General features: G+C 47.1%; 1 protein-coding gene across 1 annotated transcript in view; it reads left to right on the top strand.

The window, feature by feature from the left end:
- Positions 1–22,450, top strand: part of BRIP1 (BRCA1 interacting DNA helicase 1) — a 1,426,214-nt gene that overhangs the window by 1,179,422 nt on the left and 224,342 nt on the right. The window contains exon 16 of the mRNA XM_086954933.1: positions 12,694–12,815. Within this exon, the coding sequence (XP_086811059.1) occupies positions 12,694–12,815 (122 nt within the window). The remainder of the gene's footprint in view (positions 1–12,693; positions 12,816–22,450) is intronic.

Here is a 22,450-nt window from a genome sequence, read left to right as displayed (position 1 = left end):
GGTGACTGCAAGTGGCACCCCGGTGCTCACTACGCATCTGCCGGCTAGATCCAGTTCCAGGGGCACACCAGCCCCTGGCCTGGGGAAAGTCCGGCATGGGAGAGGGGTGTAACCACCCCCCTTCCTGGTCCCACCCCTTAGGGCAGGACCTAGTCGCGTACCCACCCCTTTCTTTAGGATAAAGGCAGGAGCGGGGACCCTTCCAAATTAGATCATCTTTGATTCAAGAAACTACTTTCTACGAAAGGAACTCTCGACTCTTCTCAAGATTTCTCCCTTGTGGCTAAGGAGTAGTCACTCTGCATCCGCAGGCACCATCTAAGAACTCTGCGGTTTGCTGCACGTCCTTCCTCAGGAATCCGACCGACCAGCACGACGAGACCCGGCTTCCCTGGCACCTCTGACCTCTACCTACCTCTACAGCTAAGCTGAGAACCGTAGGTGCGACGAGACCTCGAGGGACCGGCCATCATCAGAACTGCACGACTTCTATCCAGCACGACTGCCGAGGGATCCTCTGGTGAGTGCTTCGGGGTCCGAGAAACCCTGACCCTGAGCAGCTCCAGCACCGAAGTCCAGCCCCCCAGCATCTCCACGATCTGCATGGGGCCCTTCTGCCTTTTGGCTGCTCACCGCGTTGTCTGGCTACTAGCCCGCTGGCTTGTGGCCTTCCCGACGACGATCAACGACGACAACACTGCTGGTCTGGTTGCTCCAGACTGGCCCTTGCTCCCTTCCAAAAGAGGAGCACCCCGGACCCTCCTGGTCCACTCCAGACGCCATTTTAGGTCCACCGCGTGGGCTTGAATTTGCCAAAGACTTGTTGCCCCAATCCTGGGTCCAGCGACGTCGACAGCATCAACCATCGTGGGACAGCTCGCACCTCCATCCTGGTCGCCGACAACGCCTCCTGGTCCGTGAGACTGCAGAGCCCAGCGTCGCCCACTCACCTGGTCGAGATGACTTCGCCCGGTGCCATCCTGGTGCCCACACAATCACTGGCTAGTGAATAAGAACTTGGTCCCCTCTGCTTTCAGGTGTCATCCATCTTCGATCCAGGCTTGGATCACTCGAACAATCTTCACTGGTCGCCTGCCAGCAACTTCTTTCTTCAGGCTCCTGGTTCGTCAACGAGGATTCCCGACGTCTTTTCAGACCTATGCAGCTGCAGCCCCTGGGCTAGGTAACTTCGGCATTTCGGTGCCCCAGCATAGCCTCACTATCCAAGGGTCCAGATCCACTTTCGTTTTCGATCTACCTAGTCGGGTTCGCCCGAGAACACTAACTTTGCTTTTACTAGCCTCCATAGACTTTGTCCCGCATCCCGCGTGAGAGTGCACACTCTGCACCCGAGTCCCCTAGGCCTCCTACTAGTAATCTGAAGGTTCAGTAACGTAGTCCTAGCGATTCCAAAGCCTATTAGTCCAGTACTTACCTGCTAGTAATTTCGCATTCCACTTTCATAGTTTATGGTTTTTCGTGCCCCTCGGGCATTTGTGTAAATTGTGCAACTTAAAGTATTTTCGTAAGAGTTTTGTTGTGTGCTTAGTACCCTGTCCTCATAAAGAGTACAGGGCTGTTGTGATCTAAATAAATACACTGTTTATTTTCATAACACTTGTGTGGTGTCCTTTCACTTGGTGTTCAAGGGGTATATGTGATGGTATAACAGCTGGCTTAACACGCCCTCTAGAGTTTAGCCCGAAGACTGCTTGTATCCATGCTACTAGGATAGCTGGTCCATAAGGTTGACTTACAACCAATCATCAATAAGGGTTGTTTGGACTGATACAAAGTACTCACTAGAATAGTGAACATTATATATCAGGCCAACTTCTCACACCCGATATCTCCCAAGAATTAACGGCCGATATCATTGATCAACCTTGATTGTAAAAATGTACGCTATGATACTGGCCAAGCGGATTCAAAAGGTCTTGCCCCAGCTCGTACACCCGTCACAGGTAGGGTTTCTCAAAAACATATTATCCAGCGACAACACACGAACCCTAGCACATATTTTAGTGAGAGCGAAATTGACTACCTCCTCTACGGTGGCCGTGACCTTAGATGCCGAGAAGGCCTTTGACAAGGTCGACTGGTCTTATTTGGAAGCCACTCTAAGTAAATTTAATCTGGGATCCGATGTCATCCGGATGGTGATGGCCTTATACGCCAACCCGACCGCGAGGGTTAGAGCAGGTGGATGCCTGTCGGACTCATTCGATCTGAAACAAGGCACTAGGCAGGGTTGTCCCCTTTCTCCCTCCCTCTTTTTATTAGCAATCAAACCCTTCCTTTTTTACCTCAGGAATAACGACCACATCCAAGGAATCTGTTTTGAAGGATTTACAGTCAAAATTTCGGCTTATGCTGACGACGTTTTGGTGGTTTCTGAGAATGCGGAGTTAGCCTATTGCAGAGGTGTAAGGCTATAAACTCAACAAAGATAAGACAGAGGTAAAGCTGCTTAATATTTTAGGTGACAGGAGCATCCTGGGGAACTCGGGCTTGTGTTGTCAACCGAAGAGCTTTAAATACTTAGGTATAGAGTTTGAGAAAGATTTAATTAGTACTCTTAAAATTAATGAGCATTCCCTCCATAAAAAGATTTCCTCACTATTAGACTGGTGGTCCCCGAAATTTCTATCTTGGTGGGGTAGAGCGGAAACACTGAAAATGATGATCACACCCCTCATCAATTATTTAATAAGTATGCTGCCTATGTTACTCTCTGATGACTTCCTCAATAAGATATATAAGCTGTTTAATGTTTTCTTGTGGCAGGGAAAGAAACCAAGAATCTCCAAGCGGAAACTCCAACTTCCTAAAGACAAAGGTGGAATAGGTTTACCGAATTTTAGATGCTACCAAATGGCTTACCTCTGTAAACAAGGAGCTCATTGGTTCCAAACACATCAGGACTACACTCCTGTTTGGGCCCATGTAGAGAAGTCTATTATCAACAACTTACCGCTCCCCGCCATAATGTCAGTGGATGTCACAGCATTCCCTCAATCCAAATATATATTCCTTAACACTAAAAGGGCTCTCCTAACCCTAGAGAGACACTGTAAAGTTAAAATCAAATTCGCCAAATCCAATTTAACCTCGCTATGGTTTAATCTGACCTTAAAAGATGACGGCAAACTTCTCTTCTGGAGCAATTGGTCTCAGAAGGGGCTGAAACTCTTGAAAGATATTTATGATGGGCCAACACCGCTAACTTTTGCCACCTTACAAACATGGTTGGATCTACAGCCAATTGATTTTTATAGGTTCCTACGCCTCAAAGCCCTTGTCTCTGCCAGAGTCATCTTACCAAACAAGCCTACACTTTGCAATAAATTACTTTACCTCAATTCTCTGGGCCACATGGTTTCGAAAGTCTACAAAAAATTTTCCCCTATGCCTCAGAAAGCACACATGAAGTGTGAGCGAGACTGGGTAAAAGAAGCTAACTCCTCTATCATGGCTTTTGATTGGGATAAGATTCGCCCCACCCACTTCTCTAACAAAATATCTCCGATACTCTCTCAGACCAAATTTATGTTGATAAACAGATCGTACTGGACCCCAGACAAACTTTTTAAACTCAAACTCCTTGATAGCCCCCTCTGTTGGAGCTGTAAATCCCAAGTGGGTGACCTGGCTCATATTCTCTTTTACTGTCCACTTCTCCAAGCGTTCTGGGACAGGATTTATAATTATATTCAACGTATTTTTCTCTTCCATCCGCCCAGTGACTTCGCGTACCTCCTACTGGGGGTGACTGACCCGAGAAAAACAAAGGAACATGAGAAACACCTCTTAGATCTCATGCTAACACTGGCATTTAAACTTGTGCTGAGTAAATGGAAGAGTGCATCGGAGGTTTCTTTTAAAATCTGGCAAGAGTGGCTGGCTGCATAAAGGGGTGCAGATAACGACGTTCTTCATTGATCACCTTGGCGAAAACCCCACGTCAAGCTCTGGAGCATACTTGACTCACTTGAACTTTGCTATGATCCACCGTAGGCTGGTTTGGTTGTTACACCTCTGCCCCGTGCCCCGTTTAACCATATAAATGGACATGAATACCGGCGCTGTGAACCCGCTGTCAAGACCTAAGGCTAGTCTCTCAGGTTACGCTGCTGTTGCTCAGTTTTCTCCCTTTTTCTTTCTTTCCTTCCCGTTGTTCTCTTCTTTCTTTCTCCCTCCTCTTCTTCTTTATTTTGGTCCTTCAGGTCCAATATCACAAGCATGGCTTCATGCTTAGTACTAATTGACTGTAAAATATCTGTTTGTGATTTGCCATACTTACTTCCCTCGTGATATGCCTCTGGATTCTATTGCCTCATGTATGCATCATATGTGTCCGCCATGCATTATTCTGTGTATTCTTTTGTTTCTTTCGCCTTTTTTCGATCCTTCAATAAAAAAGATTTGAAATAAAAAAAATAGCTGTTTTTTCGGATGAAGCATTAAAAACTCTCAATCCAGCTTTCGTAATATCTAAACTAGACTATTTAAATTCCCTCTACTCGGTTCTCCCAAAAAGTAGATTTTCAGACTGTAAATGGCTCAGAATCAAGCAGGCTAGATTGATCTATATGACACAGAGGAACTAACACACCTCATACATGCTCAGGGAACTTCATTGTTTGTCTGTGGAATATAGGTTCAAATGTAAGATTTTCCGCCTTACCTTCAAAGCTTTAGTAGGCGGTAGAGCTCAGTTTTTAAGGAAAAGAACGATAAAGTACTGTTCAGTACGAGAACTTCACTTTCCATCTGCGTTTCTGATGGCTGTCCCTAGATTCAGGAAAGTGGAATTAAGTGGCTGCAGTTATTCTTATATGGCTCTATCAATCTGGAATTCTCTCCCTCTCTCTTCGGCTGCAGACTAATTATGTTTACTTTCACAAATATTTTTTTTTAAAGCTTTTCAAACAAGCCTTTTCTGGTCTTTAAATGCCCGTTCTTCTGCACAATTATCAACAATTACACCACACAGTGCCAAGAAACTGTTGGTGATCACAGGTTAAATTAATAAAAACATTACATAAAGTTACCACAGAAAGTAGCTACACTAGGGGTGTGTGGTGGAAATATGTGTATGGATTTTATTTCCCATCTTCCAAAAACCAAAGCTACCATTTATGCAGGACCAGGTCCCTCCTGCACCTGAAATAAATATTTCGTGTATCTTATTTAATTCCCTAACACTATCTCTAACAGAATGCTGAGATAAGAATTGGTGAAACATATACAGCATTCCAAACGAACTTTAGTACAGACACCACTCTTTGCCGCAAAGACTACACTCAAAGTCCGTAGATTTTTTTAAATTACAATTTATTGAACCTCTAACTGGTTAGAGATTAGTGCCCGCGATGTGTTTCAGAAATGGCATGCGTCAGTCTTTCTTTATGATGAGATTTATTGGAAGTATGATGAGCCGCAGTAATCACTTAGGCAATGTAGCAGGTGCCTGAGCAGTCATTAGGTCACCAGGGAACGCTTGTTTACCACATGAAAAATAAACCCTGTTTTCTGATTCAGTGTTATAGAAGGTCTAGCGTGGCATTTCTAAAGGTTAAGGGGGGGAACATGGTTAAGAATCACATCAAGAACAATGTCACACTCACTGCTGCCCACAAAGACACTTCATTAAGTTTCGTGCAGAACATTCCATGAACAGTGTAGGCAAGGTGGATGGGCGAGGCTATAAGGAGTTTATCTGGGGGGGTGACCAACTAGTTGCTCATGAGCTACTGTAGCTCTTCAGCTACTCTGAGCAGCTTACATGTGTGCAGTCCAGTTTATTAGATTAGCAAGCTTTTGCTTGGTTGAATTAAAATACATATAAGAAAAACTGAAAGTATACAACACTAATAATATAAGTAGCTCTCAGTACAGAAAATGTTGGAGACCCCTCGCACTTTTCTATGGGCTGTTCGTGGAGGTCCAGGTATAAGCAGACTCCTCCTTTGTTAAGGTGCATAGTAGTCTTTGGCAGAATCTCTTGCCAGTGAGTGCAAACTCCGCAGATGAAAGATTCTAACCCTCTCAGTAACAATCCAACGGGAGCACAGCGGTATCCTCGTATATGAAAAGGAGGATGCTAGGATGGGCATTGGGCCTGCTGCAGTTCTTTCCCACACAAAACCCATCCCAACTTCAAAGAGGTATCACACAGAGATCCAGCAAAGTTGAATGGATCGTCAAGGAATTTTCCAACCCCTCAGCCAACTCCAACGACATCACCCCCTCTCAAGCCCTCTGCGACTCCCTAGCCTCATTCTTCCACAACAAGATTGCAGACATCCACAACAGCTTCGACAACCAACCCGGAGACCAACCCACCCAACCATTTGCTGAACACTCCCCCCCCCCCCCGTGAACACCCTCAACGACTGGAACCCAATCTCCACTGAGGACACAATCCGCCTGATGAATTCCATCCACTCAGGATCCCCCACAGACCCATGTCCTCATCACATCTTCAACAAAGCAGACTCCGTCATAGCACCGCACCTCCGAGACGTCATCAACTGCTCCTTCAACTCCGCCACCTTCCCGGAAACCTGGAAACACGCTGAACTCACCGCCCTTCTGAAAAAACCCACAGCGGACCCCACCAACTCAAAAATTACCGCCCCATTTCGCTCCTTCCATTCCCGGGCAAAGTCATCGAGAAAGCCGTCAACAACCAGCTCGCCGCTTTCCTCGAAGCCAACAAATCCCTCGACTCCTCACAATCTGGCTTCCGAGCAAAACACAGCACTGAGACCGCCCTCATCGCAGCAACAGACGACATTCGAACGCTATTGGACAATGGAGACACAGTCGCCCTCATCCTCCTCGACCTCTCCGCAGCCTTCGACACAGTCTGTCATAGCACCCTATTACAGTGCCTCAGTAATATCGGGATCCAAGGAAAAGCACTTGAATGGATCACCTCGTTCCTCACCAGAAGAACCCAGAGAGTCCGCCTTCCACCATTCAAATCAGAGGCCACTGAAGTCATCTGCGGCGTACCACAAGGATCTTCACTCAGCCCCACCCTCTTCAACGTGTACATGAGCCCCCTCGCGGCCATCGCCCGCCAACACAACCTCAACATCATCTCTTACGCGGATGACACTCAACTAATCCTTTCTCTCACCAATGACCCCAGCACCGCCAAAACTAACCTACACGAAGGAATGAAAGAAGTTGCCGAATGGATGAAACAAAGCCGTCTGAAACTGAACTCAGACAAAACAGAAGTCCTCATCTTAGGTACTTCCCCCTCTGCATGGGACGACTCCTGGTGGCCGGAAGCCCTTGGAAAAGCACCCATCCCGACAGACCACGCACGGAACCTAGGCGTCATCCTGGATTCTTCACTCTCAATGAACAGACAAGTCAGCGCCGTTTCCTCATCCTGCTTCAACATTCTTCGCATGCTCAGAAAAACATTTCGCTAGATCCCCACCGAAACAAGGAAAACAGTCACCCATGCTCTAGTCACGAGCCGACTGGACTACGGAAACACCCTCTACGCAGGTACTACCGCCAAACTCCAGAAGAAACTCCAACGAATCCAAAACGCCTCAGCCAGGATCATATTAGACATCCTGCGCAACGAACACATCTCTGGTCACCTGAAAGACCTCCACTGGCTACCCGTCAATAAGAGAATCACCTTCCGACTGCTAACCCACGCACACAAATCACTCTACGACATCGGACCAGAATGCCTCAACTCACGACTATCCTTCTACACCCCCTCCCGCCAACTTCGCTCTTCCAGCCAAGCCCTTGCCACTGTACCTCGCATCAACAAGACCACCATGGGAGGCAGATCCTTCTCATACCTGGCTGCTAAAACATGGAACTCACTCCCCGCTTACCTTCGCCTCACCCAGAACCACCTAGCATTCAGAAAGCAACTTAAAACGTGGATATTTGACAAGTAATCCTCCTCCCATTTCTAAGCGCCTTGAGACCCTCCGGGTAGGTAGTGCGCTATATAAATTCTCTGACTTGACTTGACTTGACATCAGAGGGTAATCCGGTAACGGGTGGCCAGTTGTCACCGCGGACGGAGGTGGTAGCGATGAGGAGGGTCAGTTGCATCTTGACGTTCAACAGGTGCAGACATCAGGCTCTTCATTTGCGATTCCGGCCCGTGCTGGTTTGGGAGTAAAAGTCCAAAACCAGGAGGTGTGCAACAAGAGGAATGTACAGCTGGGACAAGCTGGTGCGAATTAGGAGGTGCAGGTGGACGCTTGTGGTGGCTGATATGAATCCAGGCAGAGAATCCTCCACACTTTTTTTGGGACCCTCCAAAGTGGTAGTCGAGCGGACATTTTTGATGGATCTCAAACACCCAGCTTCCAGGATTTAGGTTGTGGGGGCGTTGTTAGACTCTCGGACAGGGTGAGTTGGATTTGAGAACAGAAACTGTAAAGACAGCAAGTCTATTGTCTGCAGCACTCTAGAATCAGGTCATCATTTTGTTGCACATTTTAAGAGACAGATGACATTGGTGAGTTGTAAGGGAGCATCATGGGTGCGCCCATCATTACCTCAAAGGGGCTCAGTTTTCTTTTCTGTGAAGGAATGGCTTGAATGGATCAGGGTGCCAAGGGCAAAGCTGCGGGCCATTTTAGTTGGATTTTTAACATATGTTTAATATTTTGTTCTTAAACTTTCCCTGCAGACTCTGGGTGATCGGTACAATGAAAATGCTTTTTAATTCCTAGTGCTTTGCAAAACCTCCTGAACTATAGAGGAAGCAAAGTGGGTACTGAGATCACTGGGAAAATGAAGGGACACACTGAAATGGCGAGGAAATCCAAAGCATGCATAAGGGTAAGCCTCGACCCACATTAAAAACATGCACATAATGACAAGAACATAGGAAAATAACCCAAACGTGGGCATCGCAATAAAGTCCATTTGCAAACAGGCGAAGAGGCCTCAAAAGGGTGAGCGGGCAGCTGCGGTGGTCTTGATCCCTTTACCGTGTTGTGGGTCTTGACGCTGATCACAGGAATGGCAACAGTTCTGGGATACGGAAGGAAATCAGTAGGCCACTGCGGAACAATTCATGCCATTTCTTTCCTACATCTGCAATGCCATAATAAAACTTGGTTAAGTGGGGGAGCAAGAATTTAGGGGCTGCAACTTTCCAAATGCTGCCCCTCCATTTACAATTATGCTTGATCTATTTTTGGTTTTCCACATCGGATGCCCATTTTTGCAATGCAGACAGATTTTTATGAGTAAGTTCAGGAAATACATTAGTGCTTAATACATATGTGTTACCTCACCATCGTTGAATAGTGCAGCCTTGCTCTGTGTTATCAGAGCACTTGCTTTGATTACACATTTCCCCGAGACACTTCATCCTGAGGTAAATTACTGCACAGCACATTTTACTACTGTTATCTTCAGTGAGAGCATAAGAGAATTTAAGAAATGATGTACAAACATTCAGTTCTTGATAAGAATCGCCCTTGAGGAACTTCCTCTGTATCTTCAGAAGCCCAGAGTTGTTGGCAACTCGAAAATGTATATTTGAAGTCTGTGAGCACAGTTACAGTTTGTTAAGGAACCAGGATGTATTTGCATGCTAAGGCATCAAGTTCAGTCACTAAAGCTAAATGGATTTGCGGCAGGTACCAGCTTTCAACTTTTTTGTGCAATGTACATACAGCGTAACATAGCTACATGTGTTCCAGAATCATTTCTAAGACAGCCATCCACAAAATAAAATAGGCAAGTTCACAGTTGGTTATTGGTGCATTGGAGAGATCAGTTCGTGTTTTTTTCAGGTGTGCTGTATTCAGAAGGCTATTATGTGTCTCAACCTCTTATGAGGTGGGCAACAAGAAAGCTGGATTCACGGTGGGACAGCGAATCACGGGGATATGAGAAGCTAACAGCAATAGGATCTCATCATGGGGCAGCCTATCAGCGGAGAGATATTGGGCTTTATTGTTCAAAATCAATAAAAGGTCAGCGACTGAATGGCGTACAGCACCTATCAATGTGGACCCAATTACATTTTTTTCCGATGTATCTACAGGAGGGCAGCTTCTGCGATGGAGTGATGGGTAAGACGGAATCTGCGGCTACTTCATCAAGCGCAGGAATAGTATATAATAGGATTTTTTTCTGATCCCTATGAACCTGCACCAATACTACAAGACCATACACAATATGTTCATAAATATACTGTTATAGTTAGGAATCCTCAGGTGCAGTAGTTAGATTGTGCTTCATTTACACAAAGACTTGCTCTGCCTCCTCCGTCTGCTGCAAGGGTTCAATTGTGTATTTCTTAGCATAATTTCCGAGTGAGCAAATCATGGCACCGAAGCCTAAGAACCGCTGTCATTCCCAAGAAGTTGGGTACCTGAGAAATGGTCATGGTATGGGCAATTTATGGATGACTTCAATCTGATTGGCAGACAGACGTAGACCACAGAGCAGAGAGAACTTGTTCAAGCAATGTAGTGGGATCTTCAGACACACAAGTATCACACATTAAGTTTTGTTGATTTGACTCACAAAGCACGGCCAACATTTAGTTCTTGTTAACTTGTAGAACATTCAAGACTCAATCACTGGTGCAGAAGACGGTGCAGTTAAGCTTGCATAGTATATCCCTTTCTAAGACATTTTCAGGTGAAGTGAGACACAGTAAGAAAGCATGTTTATCACAATGGTACTCAAAGTGACTGAAACAAGATTAGAAATGGTCTGAGTAACTCTTTGGTGAGAGATGCCGATTTCATCTATGGCCAAGTTTGAGAGGGTTTGAGGGGAATTTAGAGGTTTTAAGGCCAGATTAGCAAGCACCGGTATCAATTAGACAGGAGGTGGGTGTGCCATTGATTAAAAAGTTTACCCAAATAAAGACTCTTTGATGATGATGATGATGATGCTGATGATGAAACATTTAAAATAGGGGCCTGCCTGGTCTACAAAAATCAATGTATTTTTGTTACAGTCTGTACCTCTTGGGCTGTCCTGATCTGGATAATAGTATTGTTAAATCGGGAGGGTTGGGTTGTGAGGGGAAACCAGAGTTTAGGTTAGAGCAGTCTCTTCCAAAGTAGATCTGACCACAACTGAGGATTTTGATCACCTCTACCGCTTCCGTTCTCCACCCATTCTCCTCCCTTTTATCTTGGTTGGATTTGTCGCATTTACAAAGACATTTATTTAGATTCATTCAATTCTTTCATTTTTTCTTGAATTAGCCACACAGTAGTTGGCCATCGTGACTAACTTGACTAAATTCTTGGTCTGCCACCAAATACAAAGAGTAGGCAAGTTTCTTTTGAAAATTGGGCAACGACCCCTGTACAAAGTCAGCCCCCAGAGCTTCCTGAGCAGACTCTGTGGCACAGTCTATACCCAGGGCTTTGAGTGGGCCAGGTCTGTCTGGGTCTGAGCACCGGCAGTTATTTTTAGGGGGCCTCGAAACTGGTCTCTATCGGGCTCTATTTTCGGACCTCGCAGAGGTAGTCCGTTTTTCTTTCTTTCTCTTGGACTATTGTTACACACATACTTAAGCAAATCAAGCTAATGTGCTCCCAGTTCCCCTGGCATCCCCACACCAGCTCGATCAGAGGCGCAACTAAAGTGCCCACAACTCCTTGTTAGTGTGCTTTCATCGCACCATTGTGTCAATCAATGGTAACTCAAGTGGGATCATTTAGCAGCTTAAACCACTTCATGTGAGAAACTGCCTACATTTTGTTATCTCTTCTTAACTTCTGATCATGGGAAGTCCAGTCAAACAAAAGTTAGTTGTGAAATAATACAAACGTGTTTGCAGTGAAGGAAATTTTATGTGACTGCATCATAACGAGGATGTGACAGCCCTATTTTGCAAGTGTGAGAACAGGGGGCTGATTTTGTGCGCTGCGACGCTGGCCTGCAGCATCGCCCAGTTGTTTGAAACACCACAAGCCTCTCGGCATGTTTACTGCCAGTGTTAAAGCCACAGAGGGGCCTATTCAGTGTCCTGGCTACAAGCACTCACTGGCATACCCACAGGGTGACGAAGGGGAGGAGGGAGCAATTGAACTGTTGAACAAAACGGCTGTGGGCACAGTAATAGAAAGTGTGGAGGTGCAGGGGCTCTAAGAAGGCGTGAAAAACGACAAAGAATCATTAACATGCAAACAGTCTTTTAAAGACCTGTGGAGTACTCTGGTGCGGCTGTGTCTGTGCCCGGGAAGCTGTCCCAGCCTGGGCTGTCACACACGAAGGGGGGAGGGGGCTCTGAGGAGTCCTAGAGCTGACTGCTTGTCAGAGCAGGGGGTAGTGCCACACTAGTTATCTTTATTTAGACCATGCCCCTATTTAGATAGGCCCAACCCCTTTGATGTTTGCCCTGTCCCTTTTAGAGCACCCCCAGTTTTTTTCCCCACATAAAGCCTTGTCTATACCTGAATATCGCTCAAACACCTCCTTCATTTTATCTTGAGTTGCCTTCTTGTGACTCTCCCTTGTTCTGTTTACAGTTTAAGATCTTCAACAGTCTATTGACCTGCACATGTGAGTGTTTGTGATTTGTAATTTTGAATACAACTTGATGCCATTTTGCGTACTTAACCCTGCTCTACAATTCAAGTGTTTGATTAAATATGCGAAGTAATAGGTCATTCTTTGCCTGGTTTGCTAAATTTATTTTCCTTACAGATGGCGCCCTCCTTATAGCTGTGTGCAGAGGCAAAGTGAGCGAAGGTTTGGATTTCTCAGATGACAATGCCCGTGCTGTTTTGACCATCGGCATTCCCTTTCCTAATGTGAAGGATCTGCAGGTAGGATCTTAAATATCTTAATTACTTATCCAGTGTAGATCATTGGTTTATTTCTTGACAATATCTGCTTATCTAAAACTGAAAAACTTCAGCCACACAGCTTTTTAGGTCAGGATTTTGACACCACCCTATCAGGATTTTGGTCAGGATTTTGACAGCGCCTTTTGAATAGCACTTAGTTTTTGTTGTGCTAGTGAGCTTTTAAAAGCTCACCAGCACAGCTACCAAGACATGGACTTGGGCTGTGTCAATATTATTTTGGCTCAGCCCATTTAAGTATTATTTTGATGGATACTTCTAGCTGCAGATTTCTCACCTTTTAAATTCCTCCAGGTGGTAGACTATATATGGAACTTTTCCGCAGTTGCTTCTTTGCACTGTCAGCCGGATTTCCCATTTTAAGAATTTTACTCAAAAAGCAAGCTTCCCTCGCAACTTTGTGTTAGCAGTGACGCTCAGCATGCCACACTCACTGATGTTACAGTTTCTGAAACTGAAAGCAGCCACAGTCTTTCAGTTTCAGCTGATTTCAGTTAAATCGACGCTTGGTGGCATTCCATGAGCACGAAGGAAGAGGTATTGCCTGAAAGGTGTAGCGTACATATAAATATGAATTCTGCCGACATCAGTGTCACGAGCGTGATCACGAGCATTGTTTATCTTTGTATATGTTTGAACTCTGAGTAGGTATCCACCCACTGGTTAAAACGGACGGCTTCAAAGATGGTGGTGCAGCTGCCCTGGCATGGCCTCGTGCCTCCCACCATGGCCCTCCAGCTTTGCCCAACCAGGGCTGGCAGTTCAATACCGAAAAACAATTTTTTTCCTCAAATTTAGAAAATATAATTTTATTGAAAATTTTATAGTTTTGATGTCTGATTTATTAGTAGCTTTTAAAAATCATTATTAACACTAATGTCAGCTCCTCAAAGCCAGTGGAGCAGATATGCACTGATAGCCAATTTCCAGAAGCAAAGAGAATGTTTATTTATTTGAATTCATTCAGTTGTTATCGGCGATTTTATTTGTTCAGGTATTATTTGTAATGTTTTTTTCACAATTGTCAATGTAATTTAAAATAGATTTTCCATTGAATTGGTTATTAATAGTCACTTCTTTGTGTAGGGGTTTCCTATTTATTTCTTTATCACAGAGATTCTTCCTTGCCTTGTATGTTCTCTGCATTACATCTCCAAAATACAAAAATGGTGATATTCGGAAGTAGTGACAAATAACTTCCTTTCTACGCAGTTCAGGATTTGCTGATTGCAGCCATTCACTGAAATGTAACAAAGAGGGTGTTTTGTGTCCTTTGCATGGTTGAACTTCTATCCCAACTGGAAGACCCGTGCAAGGGAAATTATGTGCCTGTTCTGTGGGGTGTGATATGGTATTAGCATCACCTATCCACTACAATTCGTCTGTAGTGTTCAGTTGGCATGTCTATATCTGTAGCATGTATAGCAGCAGAGTTGTTCCAGGTTATGACCCCAAACAGCTTTTACACATTAACAGGCACTAGCACCTACAAGGAAATGCAATTCTGACTACTCTGCAGAGGTAATAATAGGGGAAAAGGGTATGCTGAAGCACCTTGCAGACAAAACTGGTAGCAAAAAATTTGCAATCAGATCAATGGAGGCTAAGATAGAAGTTTTTTCTGTAATGGTGACCATCATGGAGCAGAAGGGGTTTAAGTTTGAGGATAATCTTTTTTTTTAAATTTGTTTTTATTGTTGCACCAATAAGCAGGTATACAGAGCGAATCATCTGCTGGCGTAGCGTCAACATTCAGCCACAGTCAGCCGTTTGCGCAACTTTTTTGTTTAAAATATTGCTATTTGCAGTTTTTGAAATAACTCAACAGAACAGTACATTCATGGCATTGGTCGCTTAAAATCCCCTAGACCCACTCCTGTCCCTCCCCACTGACACTTTGCTGTTACGTCAAAATATTGTATGAGTACATCATCCATCCCACCCAGTAAACAGGTAAAGAAAAACTCTGTGCGTGCGTCCCTATCCCTCCCGCCACCCCCAGCAGTGCCTTCAGGTATCATGTGCCTCCCTCCCCCAGCCCGCCATCAAGCCCATGGTGGTGTCGCCACTTAGACCATACCTTTCTGAACTTTCTCGGGCAGCCCCGTGATTTATATGTCACCCGTTCAGCCGCCACATAGAGGTCTAAACCTCTCCTCCACTCCTCTACAGTCGGGGGGATTCGCTACTCCCCAGTATTTTGCGATGTCTCGCTTCGCTACTACTAGGGCTAGAACCAGGAACACCAGCAAGGGACGCGGGAGGTCTACATCGTTAGTCATACCCAAGAGGGCCAGTTTGGGCTCCCGTGCAATAGGCACGGCCAGTACTTCTCTAAGTTCCGTGAATATGAGGTTCCAGTAGGCTTGTATAGCTTCACAGGACCATATTGTGTGATAGAAGTCCCCGTCTTCGGTCTGACAACGGAGACACTTAGCATCCATTACTCTCCCCATCTTGTGCAATCTCACCCTGTCATAGTATGTCCTATGTAGCACGTTATATTGAATGAGGCGGAGCCGAGACTTAATCGCCACCTCGCGTGGGTGCATCAGCACTAAGTCCCAGTCTATATCCTCAAGTGTTCCTACCTCCATCTCCCAAGTGTCTCTTAGTCTTGCTACGTCCCCCAGCATGTTGTTGGTGAGCGTTTTGTAAGTGAGTGAGACTGCCTTGCTTTGTATATGCTCCTGTAGTAGCCTACCGTCTAGCGGAGCGTATTCCGCGAGACCCTCCAGTTGCAGCTTCTGTGCCGTCCACGCATGGCGGAACTGAGTGTATTTAAAAAGCTGTGAGTGGTGGAGCCCATATTCAGATTTTAGGACCTGGAAGGGTTTCAGCGCCCCTTTAGCGATCACGTCCCCAACTGTGGAAATCCCAATGCCGTCCCACCTTTTAAAGCCTTTAAGCTTATGGAATTCAGATAGCCACTTGCAATGCCAGAGAGGTGTCTGCCGGGTGGGTTTCTTATCCCTGCCTGTGCGCTTAGTGGCCTTAGTCCAGGCTCGTAGAGTAACATTTGTGGCCGGGAGCAGTGCCGTCCTTGCAGGGCCGCCATACAGATACGTCATTAGGGTCTGCGGGGCGAGCTTGTGTCGCTCCAGCGCATATGTGGGATGATCTGCCGGGGCATGTAACCATTCGTTGATGGGGGTCAAGTGTTTCACCCAATAATAGGCTTCAAGATTAGGGAGTGAGATCCCTCCGCTGTACTGGTGGCGTTGAAGGGTGGTCAGTGCTATCCTCGGGTGTTTGCCCAGCCATAGGAAAGTGCGGAGGTCAGAGTGGATTCTGCTCAGTACGCTCTCTGGAAGTAAATAGTACTCATTCTGCAGGGCATACAAGTACCTGGGGAGTACAATCATTTTGTACATAGAAGCTCTACCCAGGAGCGTCAGTCGCAATTGTCGCCAGCGCTCCATATCTGAGGTGGAGTTCCGCATTATCCTCTCTACGTTGTTAGTTAGTGATAGTCTCTTATCGAGGGTAATGTAGACGCCCAGATATTGGAAACCCTCCGCAGTCATGGTCAATCTATCCGGCAATGTCTCCCTTCGGGTGCCCCCTCTGGGGTCATAGAGGACGGACTTGTGCCAGTTTATGGCATAGCCTGAGTATTGTCCATAGCGGTCCAGTTCTAGAAAAAGTTCCGGTACGGTGGTGTCAGGGTTAGGGATGTATAGTAAGACATCATCTGCGTATAGAGATAGTTTCTCTTGGTTCTGGTCCGCGGCCGTAACCCTGAATCCCATAATTAGCTGGTTTTGTCGGATTCTAGCTGCCAGAGTTTCAATCGTTAGCGTGAACAGGAGAGGCGACAAAGGGCAGCCCTGGCGAGTGCCCCTTTGAATTTGGATTTCGCAGGACAGTCTCCCATTCACCCTTACCTTAGCACGCGGTTGGTGTAGAGGAGGCACACCCATGCCCGAAACTTGGGTCCAAAGCCAAATTTCTGTAAGACGCCTTCTAAGAATGGCCAGTGCACCGAGTCGAAGGCCTTCTCGGCGTCGAGGGAGAGAAACCAGTGGGGTGTTTCCCTGTCTCTCACCTCCTGCAACCAGTTGTGCGTGCGTCGAAGATTGAGTTTCGTGGCCCTGTCGGGCTGGAAACCCGTTTGGTCCAGGTGTATCAGCTCCGGTACTACCGATCTCAGCCTCTGTGCCAAGACTGTCGCGAGGAGCTTCACCTTCGTGTTCAGCAGCGAAATAGGCCGGTAAGACGCACAATCCTCCCTTGGTTTACCCTCTTTGTGGATTGGGATTATTGTCGCCAACGATAGGTCAGAGGGCAGTCTTCCCTCCTGGTATGCTTCTAGGAAGAGGTTCCTCAAGTGTGTGGCCAATATATCCGTAGTCCCCTTGAAGAATTCCGCCGGGAAGCCATTCGGTCCCGGTGTTTTCCCCGGTTTCAGCCCCGCGATGGCCACTGTAACCTCCTCTAAAGTGATGTCAGTCTCCAGAGTTTTGATGGTCTCCGAGTCTAGCATAAGCAGGTCGATTTGCTCCAAATATTGGAGCGCCTCCTCGCACGAGCCTAATTGTCTGGCTGTGTAGAAGTAGGCCGCAAAAGTATCCGCTATGTGGGGATCTGTGGTGACAAACCCTCCCTTCGCATTGCGGACATGTTCCACCCATCTCACAGCCCGTTCTTTGCGACTAAGCCACGCCAGCAGTTTGCCCGACTTATCCCCAACGTCGTAAAGGAGGTGAAGAGTGGCCAGGTTCTGCGTCCTTGCCTCCCCAGTCACCAACTCCCTGTATCGTCTCTGGTTGTCCAGGAGCTTCCTCAGAGTGTCGTCGCTCTTTGTGGTTAAATGCTCCCTTTCTAGTCCCACTATGGTGCATTCAACTGCCGATACCTCTTCTTGTAATCTCCTTCTCTTCGCCCCCAATCTGCTTTGTATTCTATCTCTCATCACCGGCTTAAGTGCTTCCCAAAGGGTCACCGCCGAGTCCACTGTCCCTTCGTTTTCAGCCAGATATACTTGTGCATCTGCTCTCAGCCCCCTGAGTATCACCTTATTTTTAAGGTCCCACGCAGAGAGGCGCCTTGAGTCCCGTGCCATGCCCCTAGTCTGTCCTATCTGCACCAGGAGCGGCGAGTGATCAGAGAGTCCCCTCGCCATGTATTCCGCCGTGACATCAATACCTATCTCCTGTCTGGACGTGAATATGTAGTCTAGTCTGGAGAACACTGTGCGCCGTTGAGTAGAAAGAATATGTTGCCTGGGCCGGGTGGACCTGCCTCCAAATGTCAGTCAGGCCTATAGTGGTGATCATTTGGGCCAGTATGGTCTGGCTCACCCGGGCGGGCGGTGTGCCTGATCTGTCCAGTCCCTTATCCATCACGTCATTGAAGTCACCCCCCACTATTTGCAAGGTGTCCGCTGAATCAAGGAGTATGGTGGCTAGTGCCCTCAATGTGTTTGCCTGCAGCTTGGGTGGTGCGTATACAGATACCAGCGTGTAGGTGCGTCTACGCCATGCCCCTTGGACCCCCACACAGGTTCCCAGCTGATCCCCCCAGGTGCGTGTGACGCGGAATGGGGAAGAGTTTTTGATTAGGATTGCTACTCCTCTAGAGTCTGTTGTATATCCTGCATGCGCTAGGACTTTGTACCTTCCCCTAGCTAAGAAAGCGCAGTTGGTGCCCTTAAGGTGAGTTTCTTGTAGGAAAATTACGTCTGGACTTATTCTCTTAAGGTAATTACTCACCAACCCTCGTTTTATCTTGTTACCCAGGCCATTCACATTCCATGTCAGCACGCTGAGTTTCTCACTGACTATAGATTGGGCTATTGATGTACCCGCCATATTGCAGTGCCTTTCAGGAGGTGTGGACAGTCGCACTTGTCGAAGAAGAACATGCTGCACCATTGATCATGACTGTGTTTAACTAACTGCATCCCCCTTCCCTCCACCCCATTTCCCAACCACCAAACTATTTGAACACCCTCACTCCCCCCATCCCCCATCCCCCACCCCACCTCCACCTCCCCGCCATCCTACCCGCGCAAACATTGACAGCTAGGAGTGCAGGGTAATGCAGGTCTGTCGCCCTCCCTCAAACAACCCCAACTAAAGAAAGTCTATTGTATCCACTGGAACTCTCTAGTGGCCCTTCAATAGTTAACAGTCCCTGTATGAACTTGGGGGGGCCAAGCCGGGTCGTAATACGTGATCTGTGCTGAGATAGTGCATCTGAAAAACAAAAGGTAGAATCCTACCCCAAAGCAAAGAAAAACTGAATAATAGCCACTTGCGTGCCCCATTGCAAGAACTGCAATTCAGAGTCTCAGTTCCACGATTCTTCAGGAGTGGGAGCCTTGCGTTGCTATTTCTTGGTCTTCCGTTGTGCCCTTATCTCCTTGTTCCAATTTTCGAATGGCAGCTACCAACGGGTGGAGGGATTGTTCCGTCTGGTCCTCAGAGTCCGACACATTAGTGCTGACCCCATTGTCCGTCTCAATGTCTGTGTGTGGTATCAGGCAGCTAAACCTGGATCCTGGTGCGGCGTCTTCGTTAGGTTGTCCTTCTCCACTTCGGTCCCCTCCGGTCGTCGCATACTGGTCCGGATATGGCGTCCGTTGCGATTGTCGACCAGCCCGTGAGCGATGTGATCTTTGTGTCTTAGCCGGGCTTTTTCAAAAACTGGCGGCCGCCATTTCCGTTCGGATTCTACGACCCTCCTCTTCTGCCTCCCGCAACATCGGTCTCTCTTCCAGCCAATGCCAGGCCTCCTCCAGGTGGGTGAAGAAATGCGATCTTCCTTTGAATAACACCTTCAGTTTCGCAGGGAAGAGCAACATGTAAGATATGTTCATTTCTCAAAGCTTTGCCTTCACTGTGTCGTAAGAGCGTCTTTGCTTCTGCACTTCCTGGTTGTAGTCCGGGAATATCATAATGTTAGTGTTCTCAAATCGAAGCTCCCCCTTTTTTCGGGCCTCTCTCAAGATGAGATCCCTGTCTGCGAAGTTGAGGAACCTTGCAATGATGGGGCGGGGCCGCGCGCCCTCTGGGGGTTTTGCTAGCAGGGCCCTGTGCGCCCGTTCAATCACAAAACAGTTCGAAAAGGGTGCTTGGGGGAACATGGACGTCAGCCAGGTGTGTAGGAAGGCAGCCACATCAGTCTTTTCAATTCCTTCCCTAAATCCAACAAAACGCAGGTTGTTTCGCCTTGCCCTGTTTTCTGCATCGCCCACTCGCCACAGCAGCTGTCTGTGCGATGCCTGTAGTTCCGTCATATCTTTCTGGAGGGCCGTGAGGGATTCTTCCGCGTCTGTGATTCTGGTCTCTGCTGTATTCACTCGGTTCGACAGATTACGGAAGTCCTGGCGTAGTAGGAGGACTTCTGAGCCCACCCCCCCTATTTTTATCTCCAGCGCCGCTCTGGAGTCTTGGATGTTCGTCCTCGAGGCCTGGATTGCTTCTAAAAGCATGGCGGTGTCCGTGCGAGCCTCGCGTCCCCCCTGGTTCGCCTCTCTCTGCGCCCGTGTAGTGGCGTAGTTGTCCATAGTGTCTTGCCTGGCAGGTCTTGCCACTGGGTCTCTCTTCCCCATTGTTTTGATGGATATCACTACTACCGGTGTGTTCTGGTCGTGCAGGCGCGTGGGTGAAGGGGGAAGGAAAAAAGGGCCCGCTGTCTCCCTTGCCCCCCAGACTCAGCCGCTGAACGCTGGGTAGCTCTCCGGGTCCAGGGGCTGCTCGTCTGTCTCCCGGAGCCGATCTCCAGGCCCACAGCAGGTGCAGAGCTCTTCCGTCAATGGCAGGCGTCCTGCGGCAGTACCAGCCAGGGAGCGGGGCACAGCTCGGCACACCTCCTCCCACCGTGCCCACAGGCGTATTCCTCAGTCTTGACCCCCGACGGAGCCTGGAAGGGGGGGGCCGGATCTCCCGGATGTCGCTGGAAGCGTCAGTGAGCTCTCCTACCGGCAGCGGGATGGGTCGCTTCAGTCGCGATCCCCGCTGACGCCTGCTTTGTGGCGCGTTTCAGGCCGGCAGAGCTTCGGGGGCCGCCATCTTGGGACCGGAGGTTTCCCTGGGGGTGATCGTTGCAAGGCCTGAAAAAGGCTCTTATTCTGCCTCTACAACGGCATTGGCGGTCTCCGCTTGTGCAGGACACTGGCCGCTCCTCCCGACCACGAAAAAAACTCTGAATGCAGCGACGTGGAGTGTCATTTACGGCGGATTACTTGCAGTTTTGCAGGAACTGCGCCGGGGCACGTCCTACTCGGCCATACAGTTGGCCACGCCCCCCAAGATTGAGGATAATCTTAACTTCAGTATATAAATATTTGGAATGTGACTGAGACGTCTTTTGGATATGTTGGTGATGCTCAGCCGTGTGTGGTGCTCAATATCCTCAGTTTGAGAGCGCAAGTGGAGAGGCTTGAAAATGCCTAAAGATTGTTGGGGCTACCTCTTACCCTGAGTTATGACAAGGTTTCCGAAGCTGTGTCTAACTTAATCGATGAAAAACCACTGCAATTTTGGCAAGTAAACATTGATCAGAGCTTTCAGGCTATCAACTAAACACCCATCGGAAAGGGGCTTCACTGTGATGCAGATTCTACAACTATCGGATGACAGGGATTGGATACTGAAAGTGGTGGCAAAGAAGAGAGTCTTTTTTTACGTCATGAGTCCTGTTTTCCTATTTCCTGATCTTAGTCCCAGAACTCTACAGAAAAAGAGGTCCTTCAGGAAAATCAGGAGAGCTCTAGAACATAGTGATCCATTCTAGTATCAGCTATTACCCAAAGCTCAGAGAAACTCGCCAAGTCAAGACATAATTCTTTACGCAGGAGGATCCTACCAGGTCCGTCCTGGAGAAACTGAAGAGCAGTAGGGACGTTACTTCTCCTAATACTGCCCTTTCAATGACAACGCACATCTGATGTTACCTTGTTGTGTTTAGACCATGTGAAGTGCATTTACAGATTTCATGGTTTGTCTGATTTTTATACATATTTTTGTCTATTCTCTGTATTTATTTCTAGCTTTGTTTTTACTGCCTTTTTCCTTCTCCAACACACCCGGATTTCTGGATGGCAAAATAATTTTTAGTGGTAGTGCATTAATAGAACGAGATGGAAATTGTCAGCTGCTGTTGGTGGTATCTAATTTTCCTGTATGGGTTTCAACCATTTGACATCTTTTTACCTCATCATTAAAATGATTTTTGAAGAAAAAAAAAGAGTAGAGCTAGTCATACTTCAAAAGCTGTGTTGTATGGAGTTCCTCTGCTGAGCCATCCTTCTCTACTCCGTGAAGGTGGTTAAAGAAGGAGATGCTTCTTTGTCTTCTTTTTGTGTTTCGACAAGGAACACAGTAATATCAACTTGGCTGTGGCAAGAGACATTCATTTCTTGGTGTGTCCTTCATAATTTGCTAGTTTGTACTATTTATGTTTCAAAAGAAGGGTGCCAAGGGTGCAGAATGGTGGGTTCGGCATTGCCTCTGTTCCTTCCCTCCCTGTTTGTGTAGGTCCTCCAATATCACCCCCATTAGTGAATTCTGTCTTCATTCCTGTCATGAATTTGAGGTTGCTTTGCTCCCTTCCTTTACTATAGGGTTTGAGTTTGAGTTTTAAATTAT

This window comes from Lissotriton vulgaris, chromosome 2_1 (assembly GCF_964263255.1).
Source record: "Lissotriton vulgaris chromosome 2_1, aLisVul1.2, whole genome shotgun sequence".
NCBI classification, from domain to species: Eukaryota; Metazoa; Chordata; class Amphibia; order Caudata; family Salamandridae; genus Lissotriton; species Lissotriton vulgaris.
This window is presented reverse-complemented; position numbering and strand designations above follow the sequence as displayed.